Source organism: Scedosporium apiospermum (assembly GCF_000732125.1).
Source record: "Scedosporium apiospermum strain IHEM 14462 chromosome Unknown SEQ_SAPIO_0110, whole genome shotgun sequence".
Classification (NCBI taxonomy): Eukaryota; Fungi; Ascomycota; class Sordariomycetes; order Microascales; family Microascaceae; genus Scedosporium; species Scedosporium apiospermum.
Genome location: NW_015971811.1, coordinates 966,270 through 989,174, shown reverse-complemented (window position 1 = coordinate 989,174; position 22,905 = coordinate 966,270). Strand labels below are relative to the sequence as shown.

The 22,905-nt window shown below is 51.5% G+C and overlaps 4 protein-coding genes across 4 annotated transcripts; 3 read left to right on the top strand and 1 right to left on the bottom strand.

Annotated features, from left to right (window-relative positions):
- Positions 1-663: 663 nt before the first annotated feature.
- SAPIO_CDS7218 (uncharacterized protein) lies at positions 664-1,721 on the top strand (the record flags this gene model as incomplete). Its single annotated transcript, XM_016789115.1, has 3 exons — positions 664-853; positions 1,014-1,352; positions 1,492-1,721. 3 exons carry the CDS (start codon positions 664-666, stop codon positions 1,719-1,721), a joined length of 759 nt encoding a protein of 252 aa, XP_016640942.1.
- Positions 1,722-7,120: 5,399 nt separating this feature from the next.
- SAPIO_CDS7217 (uncharacterized protein) lies at positions 7,121-8,193 on the top strand (the record flags this gene model as incomplete). Its single annotated transcript, XM_016789114.1, has 4 exons — positions 7,121-7,129; positions 7,277-7,425; positions 7,637-7,889; positions 7,984-8,193. The coding sequence occupies 4 exons, from the start codon at positions 7,121-7,123 to the stop codon at positions 8,191-8,193; spliced, it is 621 nt and encodes a 206-aa protein (XP_016640941.1).
- Positions 8,194-8,736: 543 nt separating this feature from the next.
- SAPIO_CDS7216 (Uncharacterized protein) lies at positions 8,737-9,816 on the bottom strand (the record flags this gene model as incomplete). The annotated part of the gene is made up of 4 exons (XM_016789113.1): positions 8,737-9,372; positions 9,435-9,545; positions 9,620-9,732; positions 9,813-9,816. The coding sequence occupies 4 exons, from the start codon at positions 9,814-9,816 to the stop codon at positions 8,737-8,739; spliced, it is 864 nt and encodes a 287-aa protein (XP_016640940.1).
- A 645-nt stretch (positions 9,817-10,461) lies between these two features.
- On the top strand, positions 10,462-13,530 carry SAPIO_CDS7215 (Lon protease-like protein 2, peroxisomal; the record flags this gene model as incomplete). Its single annotated transcript, XM_016789112.1, has 4 exons — positions 10,462-10,927; positions 10,999-13,061; positions 13,152-13,321; positions 13,440-13,530. The coding sequence occupies 4 exons, from the start codon at positions 10,462-10,464 to the stop codon at positions 13,528-13,530; spliced, it is 2,790 nt and encodes a 929-aa protein (XP_016640939.1).
- Between the last annotated feature and the right edge of the window lie 9,375 nt (positions 13,531-22,905).

Here is a 22,905-nt window from a genome sequence, read left to right as displayed (position 1 = left end):
GCAATTCAAGATCAACGGCCTCGATCTCAATCTCCGTGATGATGCCAGTTCGCTTCCTGGGTCAATTTCAAGACTCGAATGCTTCTGCGTTGCTACTGGTCGATTGATTCATGACAGTGTGTCGAGTGTGGCGGGTGTTGGAGAATGTGTGTAGCAGTGTAGCAGTGTAGCAGCTGCAATTGCAATCTCAATCAAGACGGGACTTTATAAGTGAGGAGGGGGACTCGACCAGAATCCAGATAAAATCGGTGATCAATGACAGGGAGCCTCAACACTTCACGACTTCGCATGAGCACCAAATGGCCATGGCAATGCTACTGCCAATGCCAATGACTCGAATACAATGACCAAACCCCTCAGCAAAGCGTCTTGGTGCTTCTTTGCCCCACCATTTATGTCCCCAAAAAAGGTTTGGTGGGGTTAAGTCCCCCCTTGGCCAGAATCAATTGAATCAAATTGGCCCATCAACATTTTTTTGACTGCGCCCGCTTCCCCCCGCAACCCCACCGTCTTTATCTCGATCGAAATCCCGCCTTTGCTCCTTGAATCGAGCTTTGAGTTCTGCCCGACGTCTGCCTTTCTGCTTCCCTCTTCCCAAAAACTGCGCAGTTGCCCGTTAGCGATCGCCTCATTTCCGGTTCTTTTGGCCGTAAACTCCATACAATGTCGACGACTACCACGACGACGGCTCAGCCGATCACCACTGAGACCATTCTCCGCCTCTTCCCCGACATCGACACGAGGTCGGAAGCTTTGACCGGCCACGATGAGGAGCAGATTAGGTTGATGGACGAGGTCTGCATCGTGCTGGACGAGAATGATTCTCCAATTGGCACTGCGAGCAAGAAGATTTGTGAGTCGTGGTCCTCCTCTCTCCGCTCACTGGATGATATCCTCCCCGCTTCTTCTCTCTCCCTCCCCCCGCCGCCGCCGCGATGCACGCGACTCGGTAGCAGAGACGACATCGCATCTCTTGCCTCCAAATAGCTAAGCTAACCCCCGTGTCGTTGTAGGCCATCTAATGACCAACATCGACAAGGGCCTCCTGCACCGCGCCTTCTCCGTGTTCCTTTTCGACGACCAGAACCGTCTCCTCCTGCAGCAGCGAGCCGAAGAGAAAATCACTTTCGCCGACATGTGGACCAATACCTGCTGCTCCCACCCTCTAAACATTCCCGGTGAAACGGGCTCGACGCTCCCCGAATCCATCGAGGGTGCCAAGCGAGCGGCCCAAAGGAAGCTCGAGCACGAGTTGGGCATCAAGCCCGAGCAGGTGCCTATCGAGAAGTTTCATTTCTTGACTCGCATCCACTATAAGGCGCCAAGCGATGGCAAGTGGGGTGAACACGAGAGTAAGTCGTCATTTTCTCTCGCATACAGTTTTTCTCTCTTCTCGGCGGCGCTCTTGCCGATCTGAGGGAATGTCGTGGAACGGATTTTATAAGGCTGTGAGACAAAAGAATGACTAACTAGAGAACGAACTACTTTTAGTTGACTACATCCTCTTCATCAAGGCCAACGTCGACCTCGATGTCAATGCGAATGAGGTCAAGGCCACGCAATACGTCACCGCCGACGAGCTCAAGGCCCAATTCAAGGATCCCTCCCTCAAGTTCACCCCTTGGTTCAAGCTCATCTGCGACACGATGCTGTTCGAGTGGTGGAGCAACATCGACGGCGATCTGAGCAAGTACACCAACAACGAGATCGTAAGGATGTAAATAATCCTAAGCGGTTTATTCGCCTTTCTCTCGGGGACAAACACTTTTTCCCTCACGCCCCACACACACACACATATCTCGGCGCTTCCAGTTATCATTTCTCTTCTCTTAATTCGCGCGATGACGAGGAAAAGCCGTCCCCCTTTGGACCTCGTTCACCTTGTTCCTGTGTATCGTGCCCTTTTCTTACATACTCTTTTACCTAAAGAGGTAACTTGAGGCGTAGCCTGCCGATTCATCTAGCTTTTATTTTTTTCTGTTCCTACACGTTTAGCTGGAGCGTAGCGTTTACATAAAACCCCTCGAGCTAGTCGGATAATACCCAAAAATAAAGAGAAACAATAAAAGAAAAAAAAAATCAAAATATATCAGATTTCAGCGAGTCGGAACTCATGATCTCTATGTAAATGATACAACAACTACAAAGGTAATCCCTGATCCGATGTAAGTCAATTGATGGATTGAGGAGGCATTGGGCGTCTCCATTATACCAATTATCTATTGTCATTCCTGTGTCATTCACCCCACGGGCCCAACTTGTTGCATACAAGCATTATCTTCGGCGTTTCCTGTACTCAACGTTGAGCATTGGCGGGTTTGCCAGGGTCACAGTGAATAGGCGCCCACACACACACCGAACGCGGTCCGCACCCGGGTCGAAGTAATCATAAAAATTGGGACTACCTTTGGTGTCTGCTCTTCGAATGTTAATTTTTTTTTTCTTCCCTTTTTTTCCTTTTCAGCTACATGTTGAGCTAGGCTCCTGTCGAGTTTAGACCCAGGGGTCCCTGCAAGTTGACTGGCCGGGATGGAAGAAGGTTCAGGAGGTGATCGTCGATTGGGGCTTCCACGTGCTTCTTTCGGGGTTCATCATAACCCGAGGCGGATAGAACTTCCCAATTCCATGGGTTTACGAAAACAAGAAAGCAATTGAACTCAGTTTCCTGCCAGAAAGACAAACAAACGGAGGGGAACAAGGGAGTGCGGAAACCATCACATGATGATTGCTCCTGCACTTGTGCGGGTATCTGCGACTGCGAGCTGCAAAAAGCTGTGTCTCAACCATTGGTAGACGATGTTTGCTGGTCGGTGTACTCTTGCGTTCGGAAAGGGTGATAAGGATACATTTGAGATACTTTTTCGCCAACATTGGGGGAAAGGATGCTTACTTTTTTCTAATCCTTTTGGGCCCCTGGCGTAGCTCAAGGAAATCCGCGGTTGTACATCCGTTCATATATTTCCTGCAAGCGACCAGGCCTCCCACACATCTTCTTTGCAGCCAGAAGCAACATCCATGTGCTCTGACCCTCTTGGACGGGAAGGGGCTCTGCCATCGTCCCGTCCATTCCCGTACCATCCACATGGAATGGGATGTAGGGGATAGCCCTACCCCGTACGAAGCAAGCGGCCAAATTCGAACTCTTGCCCCTTAAACAACAAGTCAGTGACATACCCCCCTCCTGGTACTTGGAGGGGGGAAGCATCCATCCAAGGTTCCCAGCTGTACAGGACGTGTACAGGACGAACGAGAGTGTCTCATCCGCCGGTGCAGTGCAGTACACATGATGCGACCGCGCGTGGGATGAGAGCCGGGAAGGTTGTCAAAGACTTCGTGAGCCGCAGGCGGTGTCATACGCATACTGTGTGAGTGTGGGTGGGTGAGTGCCAGAGTGGGCAAGTGGGTGTTTTCCCCCATTCGATCTCGGAGTATTCAGGCGGTGTTGATAAGGGATATTATCCCCAAGAGCCCAGCCATCGGAGAGTCGGAGACCGCAACAACTTCCTTCCCTGCATTTCATGGAATGCTCTTACCCCGGTCTCTGACTGTGTCCCAAATTCCAAGTTTTAACCCCCCTGTTTGCTCCCCCCACCTGTTACCGAACACCAAACAGTTGGGATGCAGAAAAGTTGCCCGTCGCCGTTGAGAGCCCCGGTCCAGTCCCAAGATGGGAATTGCTCATCAGCGGCCCACCGGGGTGCTGCTCTCTCTCGATCTCGATTTCGCAATCCTATCGCATGCTTCCACGCAGTATTAATCTTAGTCTTGCGGCGGCCCCGTGAAGGTTATCTCGAGTTGATGTGACTAGTACACCGTACAACTTTGCGTGGGGTTGTGTATTCCTTGGTCGGTCGTGCAGTCGTACTTTCGTAGTTGTACATGCATTAACGGGGTTCACTGACATTCCATGACCACCCACACCACCTTGGACTGGGCTCCGTTCCCAACGGAAAATATGCGTGCGTCTGCTTCTGGCATGATGCGCAAAAGCAAGCTGACACGATTTCTCCACACCCTGCAGCCTTCTCTTGGCTGGTGCCCCCTAGCAACCCTGACAAATATTCAGCCCCCCCCCCTTCCCCATGTAATAATTTGTCTGTCTCGCTCTCTTGACCGACATCTGGATTTGGTGCCGAAGCGAGAGCGTTCGCCTGCATTCTCTGACACTAACCACCTATCGATGATACCAAGTCCGCTTTGCGCACATGTCTATACGCAAAAACCACGGCCTGGCTGGCTGGCCAATGTTCGTTTTGAGTGGGTCTTGGTGCTGTAAATTTGATGGTCCCTTTGTGCACCCTCCTGCAATTGTTAGTTGCAGCAAACCTACCCACAGAGTTTGTGGCTTCTACCAAAGGAGGCTCCGGGTCTGGGCTCCACCTGTCGGGGCACCTACATCGGCCTTTCAGGCTCGCTCCGTTCCGTCTCAGGCCCGTACCCGGGTCAGGACTGAAGGCAACAAAAAGCATTGGTCGGCAATGGCCAAAATGGAAATGCATCCGGGTTTGAATCATCCGCGTATTTTCTTGAATAATTAGAAAACCACTTTTTACAAAACACACCGCAACATTAAAAAGATAACAAGGACGAGAAAAAGGAAAGAAACGAAAAAAAAAAGTCCATTATTTCGCTGTGACTCGCACTTTCCCAGCTCTTACTAACAGCTTGAGTCGTCGTACCACCCCACGTAGGGGGTAGGTAACTCCTTCCCTGTTGTTCCGGGGTTGGAAAGAACAATCAATGGGGGTGCCACCGCTAGTCCATCCCATTCCATTCAATGTTCCTTCCCCATTTTCCCCATCGACCATTGATCCCATCCCATCCCAACGCCGCCTGCCCGACCCCCGGCAGCCAGCCCAGTGCCTGCCCTTGTCTAAATCGGTCAATACGAGCATCACAAGTCTCTTGGTACTCGTACGTGGTGTAGCCCATATTGATCGTACTATTGGTACCCGCATCCTTCCAAACGGATGTAGTTTGAGGCGGTCACTGACCGGTCCTACCGAATGCAATTGTGAGTTGAGGTTTTGTAAGCGACTTATACGTGGGCTTGTTGTATTTGATGTTGTTCTCTTCAGCGACGGAAAGGACACCCTGCCACTAGTTGCGGTCTCCTGACACGGCACTACGCCTACGCCGTCGTTGTAAACTACAGCTCCGATCTTGCCGCGAGCCTCTTCGCCGAGTTTGGCGTGGGAAACACTACTACCTCGATCACCAATCCGTGGAGAACGGGGAAAGGAAGGGGCAACAAGCACTGGGCTCGGCTGACAAGATACCCTGGTCCATTGGACTGTTTCCACTTCCTTTTTGTGCTTCATACAGTTCAATCAACGACTGTCAATGACTACCCCAATACACTACAATTGTATGTACTTGTCCACTTACACGGTGGACACCCACCCTGACTCCACACTACACATACCCCCATCCCCGGGTGCATTTCCCCGGCTCATGTGGAGGGCCAGAGTACCATCGTGTTACTTCGTACTTGCCTCGTTTGCTTCCTTGTCCTTCTCCTTTCACGATTTTGAACGTCCTCCAAATGGCAAAGTGGGACGGCTTCAGGCTTGGCTCCGAAATCTTGCAAACTACATAAGACCCGGTGTCCGCCCGTCTGAGTCTAGTGCAATTGAACTGAAGCTTCTCCCAAAAGTGGTCTCATCGTCGCAGATTCCTCTTTCCTCTTTCCTTCACGGGATACCTCGCATTTTCCCACCTCTTGAGGGTACGGGAAGATCGGAACACTTGTCCGCCTTGCACTTACTTACTTGCACTTACACCCAAACAGCAAACATCAAATCAATCAAACATCAGACTTCCCCCAGCCGACCTTCGCCATTTACCGCTGCGACACAACACAACGCTGAACAACACAAACTTCTCCGCGTGATCATATTTTTTGATCCTCTTGTTTGATCAAACAAAAATAGGAGAAGTGAGAGTCTATCCAAATATCATCCAGCATTATTTATATTAGACTCTGGTCACACCGACCTGAACTTCCCTGCTGTCGCCAAGCATATCCCAGTCTCGGCCTTCTAGCTCCTCCAAGGGGCACGACCACGTGCGCCCCAACTATTCTCTAGTGCTTCCAAGACTAGAACTTCGCCACTGCGACTCGCTCCAGGCCTCAACTTGTTCGATTTCGACGCTAACGAAGCACCGCCCAGCACTACCGATTCACCGAAACCTGCCCATATATCTCCAAGTCCCCGCTCACCTTCCCCTTCACCTGGCATCCCTCGTCCAACATACTTTACCTATTGTTCTCTCATCCCTTTCTCAGTCTTTAAAATTCACACCAGAGGTGTTCGAGCTTTCTCACCCAAACACTACCACGGACCCTCCAACACGCTCTCGAATCATTCAACTCACCTGCCCACGCCGAGTCATCCTCCCAAACGCAGACAACAACCAAGTCGTCCAACCCAGACGAAGCCGGAAACACCAACCGCTCATCAATTCATAGTGCTCTAGGGCGACCCGTAGGCACGAGAAGTGCATTGATTGCCCGATAAGAAAAAGGGGAGCAGAGAAAACCCGAAACTTTCTCCAGTGGTCCCCCTATATCAAGGCGATATTGATGTCGTTTGACCTCCGAACCAGCCTTAATTGTCTTCGTCATCCTTCCAGATTTATGCCCGTTTCTCGGACACAACTCTCGAAAGTCCATACGGGCGATAGTATACAGAATAAAATACCTTGTAAGTGCTATACCTACACCCAACGTCCCGGCATTTGAGTGTGCTGGCGCCTCCCCACGGTCGCGGTCCGGTTCGCTGGCACCCGCCTGATCAATAGCTTCCCAGATCCCTATGTTTAATATGCATGTGGCGGACTGTTGAAAGTCTACCCATCCAACTCCGTACTTTTCTCCCCCTCGTTTTTTCCCTCTAGTTTTTGATTCTTTCTTTCGTTTTTTTTTTTTTTCTCTTTGATATACATATGTCTGCATTTATTCCTTGTCGTCTCTGTTCATCGCGAGGGTTTTCTCTGTTCGTCACATCAATTCGCCGTTGTCGTTCACTAACACACCAGTTTCTTCTAGGAATCATCTCGCCCCCACCTGCAATTGGCAGCTATAGTGCAAGCATTTCTCAGCTTCCAACCACCCAACATGGCGCACGTAAGCAGTAGTGTAACCCTTGTTGAGTTGAAAAGCTCCCTCATTCCCCCGACCTGGGAGGACACTGTCCGTAGAGTTGGCATGTCAGAGTGTAGGGAGGTAGGGCTGTCCCTGGCTCACTCCTTTGCTGCTGATGATCTAAGTCAGTACCTCCTAGGCGCGGATGACATGGATTACCTCTCTGCCGAACAGAAGTGGCGACTCCACGTCGATATAATGACATATATCACCGCTGCTCACTTGCTCAAAGGCATCGTAACCACGATCGGTCCTGAACACGATTGCGTGTCTGTCTGGTAAGTCTAAGATACGCGGCATACCCATGATCTCTCTGCACTATGACTCGTGGTAATCCCCAAGGTTTTCTAGTTGAGGAGCGGGTTTTCATTCTAGTCCTTAGGGGTGAAGCTTGAGTTATTAGCTGCCAAGCATCTAGGTTTCTAGTCCGATCCACGTTGCTCTCTATACACAACATGATAGCTAACCGAGGTATTCACTCGTAAACAGGCTCCCCCCAGGCGTCAATGCCGATGGCTGGTGGATTTCCCTCCGGAGCGGGCTCTGGCGGATGTACTACCTTCTTTCTGCGGAAGGGAGGAGAAGGTATTTCCAAGAACTCCTCCCCCTCCTGTATAACACCAAGCTCGAGGTTATGGGCAGTCGTGATGCCGACTGCTATTACCTTGTTTACCTTGGTACGAAGCCGAAGGCGCGTGGTCAAGGTTATGCAAGTAAACTGCTGAGGGATATGGCAAGAGTTGTAAGTTCAGTCCAACCCCAACTGGTCACGTTGTGTATATACAAATATGTATATGGAACACTTGACTTTGAGACTTTACTTATTCTCTCTCAAGGCTGATGCCGAAAACCGTCCAATCTATCTCGAGTCCAGCTCTCCCGCTAACACGCGCTACTACAAGAAGTTCGGCTTCGAGGCGAAGAAGGACATTACTTTGACGCGTGGATGCTCGCCAGTCCTGCTCACTGCCATGGTCCGTGAACCCCAGCCCCGCAATGTTACTTACCAATCTTGTAAGTTTCAGGGCGCCGAAGTCAAGGCTTGATTTGAGAAAGTAGTCGTGCTTTTTTTGCTACGATACGTGTGCGTGCGTTTGAGTTTCTTGGTGTTGGTTGCTATGCCGGTGAAATATCTGAGCCTTGCCTCCGACTATTCTGCTATTTCGTTTTGGGTTTATTCACCACAAGGCTGTTGATAATTTCCTACATGAGATGTCAATTTGGATTTTAACTGGGCAGATTGGCTAAGGCTTTGATAAACACACACTGGCGACGCCTTCATGGGAGACTGGAAACATCTTCCCATGGGAGTTGCGGTATTGCAAATTTTGAAATTACAGATAGGACCACATATGAAATTAGTCCCTCTTCACAGGGTTGAATTCCTTTTGTCATTCAAGCAATTACCTATTTACCGTCCACCTAATCCCATAGTCGTGCCGTATCTTAGCTCCCCTCATTCAACATCTAAACTGGGGCATGATTCTTGCAATAAAATCGTTAGAAAGCGTGTCTCATCGGTCCGCGTATTTTGATGACCGAATGACCAGTGCCAATCCTTCGCGGCCGATCCCCTCGGCCCAACCCTTCTAGTACTCTAGTACGGCCCAGGTCTCATCATCAATAGTGGTGTATATTACACCCTGACCCAGCAGCTCATCCGCAGCCGCAAGCACTTCCCTCGCCGTCATTCCCAAACCCTTGCTGAGCTCCTGCAAGTGTACACCCTCGTTACCACCCGGCGCATTAAGCATAAAGTCGTACAACCTCCGCGCCGCCGCCGACACGTTCCCAAGTTTCGCCGCACCAGCCGCATGTTGATTCGCATCGCCCCCAGCACCACCACCGTAGCCCCCATCGTCAACGAACATACTATCGCCACCGGCAGGGTTAGCAGCGGCGCCGCCTCCGCCCTGCTGACCAAGCTGGCCCTTCGTGTAGTAGAGATGAACGGCGGTAGCCTCTAGGAGATGGTAGTGGATCTCGTTGTAGTCGGTGATGGGGCGGATGACCTGGATGGCGATGTGGCGGTTGTTGTTGAAGGAGCGGATGTGGCCGTAGACGCGGACGTAGTCGTCCGTTTGGATCGTGTATTCGGGACCCTCGTCGGACTTGTCTGCGTCTATAAATTTCTTGCCTTCGATTACGCCGGTGCCGTCGTCGACTTTGAAGTGGATGTTTGTTTGGAGGCGGTTTACTTGGCGGACTTGGGCCACAAAGGTCATCTGAAGAAAGAAAATTAGAGAAGGCGTGATCCTTTCGATGTTTAACGTCGGAAGAAGTGTACCTGGAAGACTGGGGCACCGTCAATGCGGAATTCGGCAGACTCGGGGTAGGTCTCTTCGGCGTCGAGCATTTGCTTGATCGTTAGAGGACGTAACGTCTCGTTCCTCTGGGACTATGATTGAAAAGGGACATTAGTTAGGATTTGGCGTCTTGAACTCGAATATGGTTGTGCAAAGAGTCGCTCACCTTTTGGTTGCCTCCTTGGCTGCCTTGTTGAGATCCGTAAACGAAACCGCCTGCATCATCACCACCCCCGCCGCCCCCTCCATAACCGCCTTTATATCCGCCACCGTAGGAAGCTAGCAGGGTGTTAATATACTCGACGAAAATATTAAATAACCATAGGAATTTGTTTCATAAGGATAAGGACCTTGCTTACCCATTTGTGGTAGTTTTGAGGTTGTTTAACGTAGTTTGGGGTATCTTGGTCGAAAGGGCAACTGTGAAGGGAAACGCGTGAAGTGGGATGGTTGACGCGACTTTCGTTAAATGGATTTTGGCTTTGCTCCAATGCACCCCGCGAAACCCAAGGTTCATGCCTTGCCTCCTTAGGCATCAATCAATGGGCAAGGTCTCTCTGTGCGTCGTCGATCTTAGCTCTTTCAGCACTGTCCGACAGCCCGGTCCCTGCGGGCGGCAGTGGCCGCTCGACAGCTGGCAGTGTGGGTGCAGCTCGTGTGTGTTGGTTTCTTGGTTCTGGGTTCTGCTCCCATCTTCGTTTCCGGGGGCGAGAGAAGCTCGACGAAGCTCGCTCGAACCAACCAACGTCATTTTGCCTCGGCTTCCCAAACTATCCATCGGCATCACAAGAAGGAGGCGAGAGAACAAAGGCATCATTTGATACCCACTTTAGACCGTTGCCATTTTCAGAACTCGATTGTTTTTAGACTCTACTCGTTTTCTTTTCACCCAGTTTCAATTGTAATTCCATCGCATTATTTTCCCATATTTTGTCTTGTTATTCCCATTCTGCCCCTTCATCCCCTATTTATCACTCACGAAGCACCCTCCCGAGCCGATCGTGTGACATGGCGAGATTCGACACCACTCTTCCTCTCATCCCTCTTACGCGAGGAACCGTCCTCTTTCCCGGCATCGTACAGCGTATCCCCATCCCCGCCGCCAGCTCCCACATTTCCCACCTGTTCAGCAGTGTTTACGAACGCGCCGCTTCGCAACGCCCCAGCAACCCTCTGGACGCCATTCAGCTGGCATGCGTGCCGCTCGCATCGCCCTACCTTAGCCCGTCGGGACAACCTCTCGCCGGCCGCGATCCAGATCATCACGATCTCTCCTTCCTCGATATCGACACGTCGGACTTGACGACGGAGAACTTGTTCGGATATGGCGTAACTATACGAGCCTTGGGCATCCAGGGCACGGGGGCTGGTGCGGAGCTTAGGGTGGAGGGTGTTGCGAGGTGCAAGTTCAAAGCCATCGCCAACGAGCGCCAGTACTTCGAGGCTACCGAGTTCGAAATATGCACCGACCAAGGTAAGCGGGAATCCTCTTCTATTCAATTAATTCTCCCCTCTCTCTCTAACCCGAAACGCCCTCATTTTCAGTGAGCCAAAAGGATAAGAAGACACGCGAGCTCTTCGCTACCCTCAAGTCCCAATCTCTCGAGCTCGTATCCATCCTTCGAGTATCCTCGTTCTTCAACCGCTCCGACCTTCGAGCGGCACTCTCACCGTTGCTTGCTCAGCGACTCAACCTTTTCATCATGAAGAGGGAACTCAAGGACGCGGGCTCCCTCGCCGATTTCATGGCGAATATCCTAGACACATCCTATGAGGAGAAACTCCAGATCCTCGCTGCTGTCAACGTCAAGACGAGGATGGCAAAGGTGATTGAACTCCTCCAGCGCGAAGTCTCCGACATTAAGGGCAACATGAACATCACCACTGTCACGGCCATCCCCACTCAAATCCTCGATCGTCTCAATAATCGCCAGATCAAGCCCGCCGGCCTGCCTACGACGGGTGCCGCTTTGAACATGACGCCGCCCTCGGGTATGCCGCCGAGCGCCCAGGATAACGGCAAAGACCCGAATGAGCTTGAGCTGCTGCAGAAGAAGTTGGACGCTGCCAATCTCCCACCCGATGCGGCCAAGCTTGCCGAGAGGGAGATGAAGCACCTGAAGCATATGATGCCCGGAGGCAATGAATACTCCATTACTATGACTTGGCTGGAGACGCTGGCGGAAGTGCCGTGGTCGACTGTCACAGAGGAGAGGTTAGGCCCGGAGACTCTGGTCAAGGCAAGGAAGCAGTTGGATGAAGATCACTGCGGACTTGAAAAGGTCAAGAAGCGACTGATCGAGTACCTTGCTATCTTGAGGCTGAAGCAATCCGTCAATGACGACATCGAAGAACAGATCAGGAAGGCTGAGGCTGAGGAGGCCAAGCTGAATGCGGAGAGGGAGGCCGAGGCGAAGGAGGAAACTCCAAACCCTCACGAGATTCCCAAGGTGGCTTCCACCAAGCTCGAAGCCCTCAAGGCGCAGCGAGCTGTTGACAAGTCGCCTATCCTGCTTCTTGCTGGCCCTCCCGGTGTTGGCAAGACCAGTCTTGCAAGGTCGATCGCGACGGCCCTTGGTCGAAAGTTCCACCGTATTTCCCTCGGTGGCGTGCGTGACGAACCCGAAATCCGGGGTCATCGCCGAACATATGTGTCTGCTATGCCTGGTGTGATTGTTCAGGGCTTGAGGAAAGTCGGCGTCTCAAATCCTGTTTTCCTGCTGGATGAGATTGATAAGCTTGGCAAGGCAAGCAACATGGGCGATCCATCAGCTGCCATGCTTGAGGTCTTGGACCCCGAGCAAAACCACACTTTCACCGATCACTACCTGGGCACACCCCTGGACCTGAGCAAGGTTCTATTCATTGCCACGGCCAACAACCTTGAGAACATCCCAGCACCGCTGCTGGACCGTATGGAGACCATTTACTTGCCGGGCTACACGACGCTGGAGAAGCGACACATCGCCCTGAGGCATCTCGTGCCCAAGCAGATGCGCGCCAACGGCCTATCCAAGGGCCAGGTAGTCTTCAACGAGAAGGTCGTGTCCAAGGTCATCGACTCGTACACGCGCGAGTCCGGCGTGCGTAACCTCGAGAGGGAGATCGGATCGGTCTGCCGCGCCAAGGCCGTCGAGTACGCCGAGGCCAAGGACGGCGGCCGCCTCGAGTCCTACCGACCGGAGGTTACGCTCGAAGACGTGGAGGAGATCCTCGGCGTCGAGATGTTTGAGGACGAGATCGCCGAAAAGACGAGCCGTCCCGGTATCGTCACGGGCTTGGTAGCGTACAGCTCCGGAGGCAACGGTAGTATCCTCTTCATTGAGGTTGCCGATATGCCCGGGGATGGGCACGTGCAGCTCACGGGTAGGCTGGGTGACGTGCTCAAGGAGAGCGTCGAGGTGGCGCTTACTTGGGTCAAGGCTCACGCGTTCGAGTTGGGATTGACGCCGGAGCCTAACACTAATATTATGGATGGGCGGAGTATCCATGTGCATTGTCCTTCGGGCTCTATTCCTAAGGACGGTCCTAGCAGTGGTATTGCGCAGGCGATTGCGCTTATCTCGCTGTTCTCTGGGAACCCAGTGCCGCCGACGATGGCCATGACGGTATGTTGCCTTTTTAGCCTTTTGCGCCATTCTTCTTCACTTTTTTTTTTTTTTCTCTCTTCGGAACTAGGTATCTAACAGGTGTTATAGGGTGAAATCTCCCTTCGTGGACGGGTGACAGCCGTCGGAGGCATCAAGGAGAAACTCATCGGAGCTCTGCGTGCGGGAGTGAAGACTGTCCTCCTCCCCGCTCAGAATCGGAAGGATCTCAAGGATCTTCCCCCAGATGTGACGGATGGCATTGATATTCTCTTTGTCAAGTATGTGTGACCCCTCGTTCCCCCTTCCGCCCCCCTTTACCAACAACATCAGAGCTTTACAATCTTTCCCGCTTTCCATTCGTTTATTACAGCGTTGCTAACGAGCCCTACTTAATAGCCACATCTACGATGCCATCCGACTTGTCTGGCCCAACTCGCACTGGGCTGTTGACGAGAAGAAGCTAGCAAGTGTCGAGAGCCGTCTGTAAAGAGGATTCACCGTATCACATCGCGTGTCTGTCATCTTATCTCCTCGGGCCGCCTTGCGAAGCCTTCTTCCACTCCGCGTGGACACGAGAGTCCTTGTAAAACATAATATGTTGTTCTAGTGGTGCCAGGGGGAGAAACAGGAAAGCAAACCCCCAGCAAAGAATAGGGATTCTCCTTGTCACCTTCGCCGAGGTCCAATCTGTCTTGGGGGCTAAGTTCAGTTTACTTGTACGATTAATATTGGTGGACCATCGGGTTGAGAGGCTTCTGAGAGGGACGAGGAGTATGAGTCGTCCGTTCCACACCCTCTCGTCTCAGTCATTCACATATGCGCCAAAATTGGTTATTTTTTATAATGGAAATGGAAACTGCGTCTTCTACAATACACTTTCGCTTCTCATCACTTCTTTCCTATATAGACTCAAGCTATGATTCTCAGAGTACTTTTTTTTCCCCCAACACGGGTCTCTCTCTCCTCTCAATGCTCATTTCGTCGTTTGCTACAGATGCCAGGCCTATGCAACCGTGTTTGTCTTTTTCCAGATACTAATCTCGTTGCTCTGCCATCGTGTGCAAGACCTAGATGCTTCTTTGCAGAGACACGACAACGATTCTGGGCCAACCAGCATAGGGTAATGACAGTCAAGGCATCCTTCTCCTCGGGGCGAAGAATATGTCGAGGAAATGAGATGAGTCGAGCAATGGCAGTACCGAAAATGCAACTCCCCGGCAAACGTTACAGCCGTCAGAAACGCAAGGCATAAATATCCCCTGTGGTCTGTTCAGTGAACACGTTCCAGGTCAAGTTTACAGGGCTTTCCCCACCAAGACCGGGTTTACGAACCGGCTGCATACATGTCGTGGACAGGGGACAAGGAGGGTTGTTTCCAGGCGGATATCTTGTAGGGTTGGTGCAACGGCGGGTGAGTAGGCCCTAAAAACAGAGTTCTATATTTGCATCTTTCTTGGGTTACCATTCAGTTCTCGCAAGGGTTCCTTCTCTTTACGAACTTGTCTTGGATGAGGTTTCTCGAACAAGTTTAAATTGACTTTTTTTTTTCTCCTGGAGGCTTCAAGCCATGCTCGAGCACCGGAACTTAAACAGGAGGTGGCGTGTGGATACGGGAGGCGTTCTAAGACAATCGTGTTTCGTGCTAGATGACGGACCTCTGTCTCTGTGACCGATATTTTCGGGGGGGGCTGGAGGCATCAAAGCGAGACGGGTATCAAAAAGGTGTGAGCCGGCACACCATCAAAAATAGATTATCTCCTTGCTTTTCAAACGCCCAGAGGGCAACGCTGGCGGTGAGCATAGGTCCGCCGCCACGGTCCCTGGTTCGACATAGCCCTTGAGATAGGCAGAGAGTACTATCGCGGTCTAACCCTCGAACGACGGGCCGTTGACGCCGAGGAAAGCTCTCACCGTGGTGAGCCTCATCCGCTTCATGCGTTATATATCTGCCTCCGTTCTAGATCTCTACAGTACCTACGATTCATGGCGCCATGGAAAACGAAAAGAAGGAGAACCGAAAAAGCAATACACCTCAGAACGAAGTCGAACAGACGCACTCGAAATGCTGTAAAGGAGGTTGGCTCGTACTTCTTCGATTCAGCCCGCTGAAGAGGACAAACAATTGTTCCATTAGTTTTCCACCCTTCCAAGGCCATCCCGTTCCTCCCCGGACAAGGAGACGAGAGACATCACGAGAAGAAGAAGCAAGCGGCATGTGTTTGTTATCCGGCCAGAGACATGTCACCAAAAAGCAAGGAGAAAGGGGGGAGGGATCTCATCCAGGATCATGAGAACTGAGAGGAGACATTCGGTGAGAAAACGTCACAAACTTAGTTTTCGGTCCGCATTCCCTTCTCTCTCCTTTCCTTCCTTTACCTCTTCCTTTTTACTAGACACTTCACTCCGTATTCCCGATCAACAGCCCAGCCCTTCGACTACATCCAGCCTGGCCGCATCTCCGAGAAACCTCCAGGGCAGACTCACATACTATTTCAGTAAAGCAACGAGCGTTATTCGAGAGCATGGCTCTCCTTCTCCGAGAAAGTCATCCGGTTCTCATTCGACAGACCCGGCCGGGCGGAAATAGCAATTCCATGTCATGAATGCAAGATTAGAGTGGAATACAGCCCCCCCATTTGACGCCATTTGAGTCCCTCTTTCCCTTAATCTCCACCGACTATTAGTCTTTACAGGCCTCATCTGTCGTGGTATTGGGCCGCATTGTATCTACAATTGCTTTCTCAGAGAAAATGGTACAAAGGATTAACTTCCGATGATCCCTTGAGAAGCCTAGCGTCCGTCGAGGTGAACACTTGCTCCACCCGCTTCACTTTACCACGTTTCAACGAGGGGCGGAAAAAGGAAAGAAAAAAAGAAGTACAAAAAAGTAACGGGGTGGTAGCGCGTGTCGAGGAAGTGGTGATAAAAGAACATAATAAATATCATAAATTCGAACAGGGAAACGAAGGCAGTGGATGTCCCTCTCGCCCCATGCCCCTGTCGACCAGCGCAGCCACCGAGTTCCCGCCCGCATGCAGCTTCATGACAGAACCGAGACTTTCGCGTCCTCTCGGGGATTTTAATCATGTCGTAGGTTTTGTTATGAATTGGGTTCATACGTTGGCGCCCTTTGTGCCCCCCCCCCCCCCCCCCCCCCCCCTTCCCGGGTCCGCCATGGTGATCGGCTGGAAACGGAAACGAGGGTGCTTCAGGAGGACGCTAGACTGTAGAACTTGCGAGCGCCTTTAGGAACATACAACATACACTACGGAGTTTTTGGACCGGCGTCGAGTATGTGGTGTGTACGGAGGTATATCGGTGTGTATTTGGGTGTATACATGCCTGTTGGGTATCTGAAGTATACGCAGATATCTGAGTGCGGCTGCCACAAACCCCAACTACCAAGCGAGGCTCACGACGTAATCTCCAGATTCTACTGGGCTCAAGATCTTACGGGACGGCGGGATTGCCTGTGGCAAATAGGGACTGCCATGATGCCCAACTCTTGTAATAGAGAAACCCAACCAACTCCACCACCAGTGTTATAAACTCACCCTCACGTCAAGGACCTGCAAAGGTGAACGAGAGCCGGGCTCTACCGAGGTAGACGGGGCTCGATTCCTGCGTGTAAGCGCGTCGATATGCATTATCATATGCTTGGACCGTTTCTGAAGCTAGAGATGTTCTTCTCTCCAGTCCTCGTTGAGGTAACCTGCGGGCATTCTTCTTTGCCCTGCTCATATGGGGCCCATCGCGCATTCCCGCTCCTCTCCCCCGATCCTGTACTCGTACTCGACTGCCGACGTTGAACCAGGGCTACGGAATGGACCACGATCGATATCGTAAGTCCCTTGGATAACCGGCAGGGTTCGGCTACTTCGTATGCACGCAAACAAGCAACAAATTCGACCCTCGCCTTGGCTCCGGGTTTAGACTATCTATCATAGATCAAGTTACACTATCACATTAGTGTTGAATCCCTCTAATATTCCGCTGCAGGTTCCAGCTCCACCCCGGTGTGCACATCTTCCTTTCCCTGTCTCTCTTCATCTCTACATTGCTTTTTCCTCCCCCTCTCCGATAATTTCGTTTCCTTTCCGTCCATCTTCTCATCGAGTAACTGCTTTTTTCCCTTCCCCCCCCTCTCACCCCTTCCATGTGCACTAGCCTCCTCTCATCTAGTAAGCTTCTTGTCAGACATGGGTGGCGTTAGTGTTGAGATGGCCGAGACGGCCGATGCATCGTCATTGGCTCCTCTTACGTCCTCTTCCATAATTGTCAGTCCTTGCGAGTGAGGCCGGGGGCGCCCGTGTGGCAAACGAGATGCAGATCTGGGAAATGGCCGAACTCGAGCGGTTTTTACCTTGTAGTGCAACTCGTCGGTTTCCGGATGCGGTACAGAACTTGGATATAGCTAACCAAAGCTGGGAACGTGGCTTCTAATTTTCCCTCTTAAAAAAAACCTTTTCTTCACGTTCACTACAAGGTACACTCCTCATCATCTCGCATCTCTCCCGCTAATACCACTTTTAAAGTTAATGTCCACCTCCCGCACCTTGGAGCCGGGAATGTCAGGCGAGGTCTAGGGTGCAAGTACGAAGCTAACGTCGTCAGCGTTCCCGAACGAGACATCGAGGCGAGGCTGCCACTGTTTACTTCGAACCTTAAGTATGAAGATTCTGTCTTAGGCTTAGCCATTGAGAGGGGGGGGGTGGGCTAATATAAACCTTCTCAGACACTTCCCCCAAAACAAGAGACTGCAATATACGAAAGTAGTTCGTTACTACGTGCCCCCATTTCAGCATGTTAAAGGCTGCACGGAGCCGTCGTCTATATATTATTCCCTTCATTTGACAGCACCCGTTCCAATCGATCCCAACCCCAATGCGTCCTGCAGTAGTTGTAATCCATCCCGTCCTGCACAGTAAACAACGCAGGTTCGGACATCATCCTCGCAAAAGCCGGGGTTACCCTTCATGATCGCCGAAGTTGCATCCGGAGAGTCCGCTAGCGAGGACGGCTGGCTGCAGCGACGTCTACGCTCGGAAGACTGGAGGGGGGGAGAACGACAACTGAAAAGAAAAGGGAGAGAGAAAAAAAACAAGTAGTAGCACAGGACAACGCTTGCCAATCTTATTCGCTTCCGTCATCGTGACTTGCTGCACGATCCCAGCTTGCGGTGGACCAGACTGCGCCACCCAAGACCGCCACATCTCGCCGAGGAGGGAACGGAGACATACCACGGGAAGGGAGAGGGAATTTTCCTAGGCTATGTACAAGTACACACAATCTCGCTTCTCCCTCGCCTGGGACTCGGGGTACGATTGGAGTAGACGGCTCTAGTCCCGTCAACGCTTGTTAAATTAAAAACACGGCATAGCATTACTCTGTTATTCTTCCTGCAGGTACAGACACTTTAAAAGATGCCCGATCCGATACAGCGGCATCACAGTCTTCAAGGATTCGGTCTCGTCCTCTGGGCGCGCTGCAATACACAATCAGCCCAGCTTCAAACCTCCGCCCGCCCCGACGGGTAAAAAGGGAGGGAGACGCGGCCTTCAACCTGAACGCCTGTTCAGCCCGACCTATCGGCCGTGGGAAGTTAGGCAAGAGAGGACGGCCCGGAACATGATACCGCAGTCCTGGCTTACATTTTGTTTGGCTATACGGCAGCTTCCGATATGCTAATCGAAGTAGAATCACAGTCCGGTCGGTCAGGCCCGCTATACGCCCACTCTCACCTCTCGTCTGCCACTCGGACGACGACTTTATCCCATATTTTTCTTTTTTTCTCCTAGTGAAGAATAAAATTATCCTTAATATTCGGACAAAAGGCGAGGGGAAAGAGAGGGGAAAGCAAGACAAGGGCTACGCTAAAATACAGTGGTAGACCCCAAGTGGGCTGGAAGGATCGCGGAGACAGGCCCCCGGAGAGGCGACTTCTACCCAGCCGGTATTGGCCCTCGCTAGTCTTATTATCCTGGCCGGTGGGACTGCAGCAGAGCCAGCGGAAAGCAGTGGATGCTGTACTTTGGCAGCTTCCCTCGCAAAATTAGTGATAGAGTTCGGTTAAGGTATGTAGGGAGGGGCAAGAAAGTGACTGGTGTAAGTTATGTACTCCAGACCGTGCCATGCCACGCCATGCCATGTCCATGTGCCATGTATATAAGTTGAGCAGTTGGCAGGTCGTCGCGTGGGTGGCATTATAATATGATCGCCATTCTGAACAGCAGTGTCTTCACCCGGGTTTTGCAACCCAGACGATCCATTAACAGCCATGGCTAGCTCAGTTCTCAACAGACTCGTTAGGGTGTGGGCGTGTGGGGGAAGTTTGGAGCATAACCTTCCCCTCCCGTCATTCCGGATTCTTAATATCAGTAATACCGTGCGGAGGCCAGACACATCCGATGATCCATCCGAAATAATACGGAGTAGGAGATGAACAGTGCCAAAGTAAACCGGTCCATATAATCTGTTTTGCCATGTCCCAGGTTTTCACTATCATCAACGCGGTTTCGAAATTAGGGAGATATGAAGTTCCCACATGGGATGTACGAAGCTTTAGTGTCGGTTAAGACAAAGGGCCCATATGGAGGAGAAGTCACAATCTTGTGGCGGGCTGTCGAGGGGGGTGTGTGTGTGTGTTCCCCATTGCGAGTCTGAACCGCCAGCAACACCAACAACCGCATACCCTGGCTGATAAACTTCGCGGAAAGTTTAAGCAGTGCGAGGACAACAAAGACGAAGAGAAGCACACTCTGTGCCAGTACTTCGTAGTTGGGACCGAGGACGAACTTGTCTTAGGGCAGACACGGGAGGGAGGGGAGGTCCTCGATCAGCACTGGCTGGTAATCATAACCGTGATCGTCAGGGATGCAAGCGATGTCACCCATGGCGCAGGTCTTTTAGGCGGGACATGAACCGGAATTCTCTTAGGCCTCGAACGAAACCTTTTTTGGGATTTCTATATCCATATGTAGCAAGCCGGCGGGTGCAGTTGTCGTTGGCTTCCCCATCTCTTCTCCCCCCTCCCCTTCCCCTCTTCCTTCCCGCTTGGAAATTACAGGGTTGTCATTCAGTGCCGCGGACCATGATTCATCTCGACTTTCATCGGAATTTGGGGATTCACTACCGTCTGATAATCGCACATCACTCCCGAACTTTCCGCCTTGTTAGAAGCTCCACGCCAGAACCGAACTGCCCACCATATATATATGGTCGAGATCGGAGGACATCAAAATCAACCGCGCGAATCGGCCGTTGGTGCATGTCCAGCTAGGGGCATGTCGACTGGTGGAAATAGCAGCGAGGCGAACCTGTAACACCTCGAAATACGAGACAACTTTGATTTCAACAGATTTTGCGGTGAACGGGAATTTTAGGAAAGAAATGGAACAAGTCCTGGATCGTCCGAGCTGTGTAGGAGGAACTGCAGCCACTCCAGGCTCGGGAAGAGAAGATGATGGAGAGGAGCAAGGCTCAATAATGCAATGTCTGGGGTCTCTTATTATTACCTAAGACGGCACGAGTTCGGTACCAGGCAATATACCATGATCTAATCCTATGAGGGTAGTATTAATGTTGTACTTGTGATAATGGGGAGGACGGTACGAAGTAGTTTAGAATGGTGATTTCGTGCGCTCTCTCTATGAGGTAAGGTGACTTGCACCATCGCTAACTTCCGCAACGGCTACGAGGTATGTGACAATGAAGTGTGAGGCAAAATCGCCTGGAATTGATGCATCCACATTCAAATCCTGTTGGTCGACGACCTGCTTCGTACACTAGTTAGTCCGGGGTTTCTCCCAATGCTTTCCGGATGGCTTCTACCGTATGGGGGGACTTGGAGATTATTACGACGTATTATAATTTCCTTCGTCTGATCTTTGTGGGCCAGCCTGCATACATCCGCACACTGAGGCAAGTCGGTACGGGCCCCCTTGGCGTAGCAGGGGTGTGTGTCTGATGCGTGACGAGACCCCACACCTTACCGTGAGTCCCTCCACGCTTGGCGAAGCAAGGCATTGATCGAGTTCGAGATCCAATCTTTATCAACCTGACCGTCGTCGAGAGTACCAACGGTTCACATCATGTAGCATACATAGCGCATATCTTGAATGTACGCCAGACGAGACCGAACTCCTTCGCTTGAGACGGTCGCGTGTTGATGTGTATCGAACGCTTTGCTTTCCTTGACTTCCAGGTTCGCATCTCGTCCCCGGATCCCTGGTCCAAAACAAGTGGTTCTGGAGAAAAAGCGCTGCAAGTGAGATTCGGGAATCCCAAGCCTTCCTCCCGCCCACTGCAACCCTCCCGTATTAATGGGGAACCGTTATCGTTATCTTGTCCGCCAACGTTCTTCCACACGTGAATACGAAGGACCACTATTTCACAACGGTGGTTGGATGTTACAATCAAATTATTAAACGAACCTTGGTGATATATGTGTAGGAATATTGACAAACAGCGGCCCGGAGATGTCTCCCCCGCCGCATAGCTCACCACCCCTCGCTGATCTAGCGATGAGCGATGACATACTACTGCACCAGCCAGGCAGTATCTCGCCAAACCCATACTCAACGTGTTCCGGATAGCAATAATATGCCTCATAATACTAGTGCAAAGTTCGCATGTCGTACGAGCCAGCCACGCAAAAAGGAAAAGTCGTGGACTGGATGCCAAGTGAGTTAGTTAGTGGCCAGCCAGTGGTTAGCCCGGATCGAAAATTTTAATCGACCGATCAAGCCGGCGCCGATTCGAATTCTCCCCCTCCCAGATTGCCGGGACCACCGTCCCTGTCCTGTCCGAAGGAGCACGCCGCCGTGAGGCGAACTAGCCAGTAGCGATAGTTCACCGAAGACTTGCATCAACAAACACATTCACTAATCCTGTTTGGGGCCTCGGCACCAGAAGCTTAGGAGGTTATTCACTGGATGATAGTGTGATGGTTTAAAATTATCGCCGGGCATGAGTAAGTTAGTGTCCACTGCTCCGAAGGGATTGACTAGTTGACAAGGCGGGCGTACGAGGTAGCGTAGTGTGGTGTACGGTATAAGATTGAGGTTAGTGGGTTTCTCCATCTTGAATTTACTTGTGTACCTCGTACGAAGGATTGAGGAGTCTCTAGATGTGGAGAACATCAATCTTCGAGGTTGGTTTGGTTCCCCCCTTTGTATGAACGGCAGCCCTCACAAAGTAGTTTATAACTCAGGCAGCAATGTCCACGATAGACTGGATCGATTGAACGGTCAGGGGCGGACGAGCTCAACTGGGACTAGGGCCAGTTCAGGCCAAGGAACGGGGAAAAGAACCCCCCCGGCCCGCTGTGGTGGTGGGATTCTTCCGTCGATCAGCAACCATCGCTGGATCACCCACCAGCGAATTTCGCCTAGGAGCTCGGGCACAATAGTGGCCTGGTATCAAAAGCGACTGGGGGGCGTGGCCATGTCGTACCCTACTCCGTAGTGTAGTGCTGGGAAGGAGAATTTAAATGATACCTACCTGAAGCTCAAACCGATAAGGCAGGCAGCCCTCCAAGCAAAGACGTACACTACTCTACAGAAGTCCAGAAGTTCACGAGTACCGAGGTACATTCGAGAGTTGCCACCTGAACCAGCATGAACCAGGCCTTTTCGTTTGAGTACGAAGCGGTGTACTTCATAGGCCCTTCCCGTGTGTGCGGAATAAGGGTCTGGCTGGGCGCCTGCAATTTGACACAAGGGTCGGAATAGCGCTGGTTCTTCGGGACGAAAAGAACCGTTTTAGGTTTTGTGATTAAGGTGACGAGGAAATTGGCTTTCATATAACTCCCATGGGCATTCTCTGTTCAAGCCACTATCTCCCTCTCTACACTAGACCCGGC